At 38.9% G+C, this 4586-nt stretch overlaps 1 protein-coding gene across 1 annotated transcript; it reads left to right on the forward strand.

Annotated features, from left to right (window-relative positions):
• The first annotated feature begins 615 nt into the window (after positions 1-615).
• Positions 616-4133, forward strand: LOC143539860 (sinalpyl alcohol oxidase Nec3-like). Its single transcript, XM_077033055.1, has 3 exons — positions 616-752; positions 1002-1667; positions 3238-4133. Exons 1-3 carry the CDS (start codon positions 641-643, stop codon positions 4131-4133), a joined length of 1674 nt encoding a protein of 557 aa, XP_076889170.1. The 5' UTR covers positions 616-640.
• Positions 4134-4586: the final 453 nt, after the last annotated feature.

A 4586-nucleotide genomic window follows, 5' to 3' on the forward strand; every position in this document is an offset into this window, starting at 1 on the left:
AAACTATGATCCGAGATCTGAGTATTGTTAGTGATTTCCACTAACTAACAACATGGATTGATCCAAGTTAAGTTGTGAGATCCATCTAAAAGACCTACAAATTTTGCATTTGTTATATAGAAAGAGAGCTACCTGCGTTCGTTTTCAAAACATAAAAAGTCGTATGGCACAACTTTAAGAATTTTTATTATGATATTTTGTTTTCTCTTTTCGAATAAAATCTTATTTTGTGTGTTGGATTATGATATTATTTTTTATTATGTGTCTTCGCCTTGACCCGACCCGAACAACGACCGGCTAGAAAATTTTGAACACCGAAAACATTGGACCCTATTATAAAAAAATTCGGAGTCTACCACTAACCGTGATATCTGCATATTCCAAGCAACTCAATTAATGTCTTTCCAGTTACGGCATTGCAAGATAATGACATTTTTAGATTCATTTCTAGTTTCCCTAAGTTATTATAAGTTAGATTTGACTTGATAGGTATGCATAACAGTTTACCCAGTAATGTGATTCAATACTTTATCAACTCGATATGCATTTTATACCACAAGCTAGCTCTAGACAAAGTCTACTAATTTTTTTAGCTTTAAAGATCAACACCTCTCTCTCCATCTCTTGTGCATTTGAAAATATGAGTAAGGCAAACTATCAAGTTTTGCAAGAGGCTACACTCCTTTTTTTGGTGATCTACGTTACTCTCTCTTTGAAAGTCAAGTGTTTCTTACAGCCTAATTCTCTTCCAGGCATGCATCACTAACCCCTCTTCTCTCTTCTCCTCGATCTTGAGACGTTTTACATATTGCAGAAGTGGTGTTAGGGACTTCCAGGTCGGTCGACTGGGTAGTTGCGAGTCCTTTGCCTAGCCGGGAATGAGTACTCAACCTAGGCGTGGAGTACTCATAGAGAACTCTGGCACCTAGGCACGATTTTTGCAACTAGGTTTACAAGTTATACTAATTATAAAAACAAAACTTTTTGTGTATGTTATGCAGATGAAAGTTATCTTGGATTCACACACGAAGCCACTGATTACACTCCAGCACAAGAATATGATTACATCATTATTGGAGGGGGGACTGCAGGTTGTCCACTAGCCGCCACTTTATCCGAAAACTATTCTGTGTTACTACTTGAGCGAGGTGGGGTAGCCGGTTCAGACCCGAACATCATGTACGAAAACAGATCCTTAAACTCCTTCCTAACTGCGAACCACGACGATTCCCCTGCTCAAATCTTTTTCTCTGAAGATGGTGTGTTCAACACTAGAGGTAGAGTTCTGGGAGGTAGTAGTATGATAAATTTCGGGTTTTATTCCCGAGCTGATGATTACTTTTATGAAAACTCGGGTATTGAATGGGATATGAGCGCGGTTAAAAGAGCGTACGAGTGGGTAGAGAATAGTATTGTCACTCGTACAGATGGGTTACGTAAGTGGCAGGCTTCTACGTATAATGCGTTTGTAGAAGCAGGAATTGATCCGGACAATGGGTTCACTCTGGACCATGTTGAAGGCACCAAGATTGGCGGTTCGACGTTTGACGATTCTGGGAGGAGACATGGTGCGGTGGAGCTTTTAAGTAAAGCTAACCCTGAAAATTTGAACGTGGTGGTTTATGCAACGGTTGATCGAGTCATGTTCTCCACCACTAATTCTTTAGGTATTTATGTGCATCCATGCTTCATCTACAACTTCTTTTAGACACTATGGTTGTTTGCACATGCATATATTATATACGTGGTCCATAAATTTGGTCGCAATCTACATCTCAGGGTTAATTTTTCTGACGGCGACATTTTCAATCGCAAATAGCCCTTAACTTTAAAAGCAGACGTCTACTTCTTTCTTTAAGTACAACCATACTTTAAAAGGTTTTTTATAAACTATGACTGTTTTCTGTAATAAAAACAATCTTTAGACTCTTAGTGGAGGGCATCGAAACCCCTTCACATTGTCACGTCAGCGTCTCGTGGGCACTGGGGGCATCAAAGCTTCAACGTATAATACCCCTCTATGGTGAGAGGCTTTAAACCTTTTATTTATCTATGGCGATCAGGGGCGCCGCAATATATATATACATATATATGTATGTGTGTGTATAAGAGAAAAGAGAGAAAAATGAGGAGGGCTCACAAATTTTGTACAAAGACGCCGGTCGTTGTTAATCCGAGCACCCCCTTGAGCGCCCTTGGACCGAGCCCTTCGGCGGTGTTCCACGCCCCCACGCCGCCCTCTTCTGCGCCCATATCGAAGGGTCTTAGCCCCACATATTTTGCAACTATAGAAAATACCTTATGCGACAGATTTTGACCGCAATTGCATGAAAAGTACGTGAGATTCCATTTTGCGACCAAACTTAGCGACTGCAATCAATGTCACAAGCTTTGCGACGGATCTTGGCAACCGCGAGATCGTCGCAACTTTGAGACCTATTTGTACAGCCAATTTTGTCATAGCATTTTAAAACGGAAAGTATAATTATTATATATAATAATTATAAGTTTGGTGCCGCAAAGCTCTTGTTGGGCCGTTTTGCGGCACCCTATTAGTAGTATTTTTTTTTGTTTTTTGTTTTTTAGTTTCGGCCCATAATAAACGTGATGAACGTAGTGAAAACCTATCGAATGTGAATTTTGTTTTTGTTTTAGTTACGGTATCGTGTCGAACGTCATGGAAACCGACCGAATTCGCGTAGACTCACCGCATTTTGTTTTAGTTCCAGTACCATAGCGAAAACCGGCCGAATGCTGATTTTTATTTTTTTAGTTCAGGTACCGTAATGAATATGACGAAAACCGACTGATTTTGCGTAGACCCAACCGCCTCAATGCCCGAGATTGATAATGGTCGGGTTCTACCAACGATCGAGTTTTACCGACCAACACCACGCCATTGATCCACCTAATTTTTATAATTTTTTTGTTCTATTTTTGTCTTAGTTTCAATACAATAACACACGTAACTGAAACCGATCAAATTCGCGTTGATTTACCGTATCAATGCTTGGGTTTTACCACCGCCCAAGTTTTATCGACCCGCCGGGAAAATACTAGTAATACAAATAAATTCAATAGCGACCTAAAATAAAAAGTAACATGACAAGTTGACAACTACAATAAAAACACATCACGCCCACCTTGTAACACATCCTAAGCACTTGATCCAATTTCTTGCATTATTCCATACATATCTAGCAACTAATGTTAACATTTTATTTTTACATTCTACAGGTGCAGTTGGCGTTACATACCATGATTCCAAAGGTACTCAACATGAAGTACATATAAGAAAAGGCGGAGAAGTGATTTTGAGTGCCGGAGCTATTGGGAGTCCTCAACTTTTGCTACTAAGTGGCTTAGGGCCAAGTTCGACGCTTTCGTCGCTAAATATTCCAGTTATTCATGACCATCCGTATATTGGACAATTTATGGCTGATAATCCTCGAAACGGTGTTAATCTTCTTGTACCCATGCGATTGGATAATGTAGGCGTTCGTGTGGCCGGGATCACAAATACTGGCCCATACGTCGAGTCTACTGCGATCCCACGACTTGCATCAATCCTACCTTTCATACCTTTCTTAAATTTCATTCCACCAATAAACTTAAGTGTGGTGATAGTAGGAGGAAAGGTCTCAAGACCGAAATCAACCGGCTCACTAAGCTTGAAATCATCTACGGATGTGACGGTCAGTCCAAGTGTTCGGTTTAATTATTACTCGCGCACTGAAGATATTCTTCAGTGCGGGAATCTTATTGAAGTACTTAGAAAAGTGTTGGATACTCAGGCTATGGAAGAATATAAGTTTCCTAGCATCCTTGGTCCTAACCATTTTAGCTATGTTGGTCCGTCGTTACCCGAGGACTCATCGGATGAGGAGTCCATTGCAAAATTCTGTCTCGCGACATTGGCTACATTTTGGCATACACATGGTGGATGTTTAGTGAACAAGGTGGTTGATGGCCGTTTAAAAGTCATGGGAGTCGATTCTTTGCGAGTTGTGGATGCTTCTACGTTTTTTAACTCACCGGGAACGAATCCTCAGGCAACAATTTTAATGTTAGGTCGATATATTGGTGAGAAAATAATAAATGAGAGAGTAACACATGATGGCGTTCATTCTTGATATTGTTATGTTCAATATAACTATATGTTACCTTTTTCTTTCTTTCTTTTTAATTTTAATTTCAGTTAATTTATTACAAACGGTTTATATCTAAACTACTTAAGCTGATGGTTGCATGTCCTCAATAAATTTGTCGCAATTTTGGATAAAGTTGCTGGAGTGTTTACGCAAAAGCTTTAGAGTGAAAAGTTAAAATCATACCAAAGGTTTATTTATTTATTTTTTATTATATTTTTTTTTCTTAACGTCGTTAAAATATTAGATAAAATTTTGTGTTTTCGTTGGTATAATTTGAGGTTTAGTCACGTCATCATGTAAGCGTTTATGACCAGAGTTGGATTTTACATTACACGAAAAGGAAAATTCCCAAAATAGTCCCTTTTAGATAGAGAAGTCCCAAAATAGTCATTTTTTTCTCAAAATCTTTTATAATTTGACTGGCAATACGTATTG

Source organism: Bidens hawaiensis, unplaced genomic scaffold (assembly GCF_021521415.1).
Source record: "Bidens hawaiensis isolate Kalapana, Puna unplaced genomic scaffold, B.hawaiensis_p1.1 tig00012076_1, whole genome shotgun sequence".
In the NCBI taxonomy this organism is placed as follows: Eukaryota; Viridiplantae; Streptophyta; class Magnoliopsida; order Asterales; family Asteraceae; genus Bidens; species Bidens hawaiensis.

What these genes read in the sequence shown, in the direction of transcription:
- LOC143539860 (XM_077033055.1), top strand. Translation starts at nt 641, where the DNA reads ATGAGTAAGGCAAACTATCAAGTTTTGCAAGAGGCTACACTCCTTTTT. An exon ending in ACAGCCTAATTCTCTTCCAG is followed by an intron (nt 753 to 1,001) that starts GCATGCATCACT and finishes TATGTTATGCAG; the next exon opens with ATGAAAGTTATCTTGGATTC. An exon ending in CTCCACCACTAATTCTTTAG is followed by an intron (nt 1,668 to 3,237) that starts GTATTTATGTGC and finishes TACATTCTACAG; the next exon opens with GTGCAGTTGGCGTTACATAC.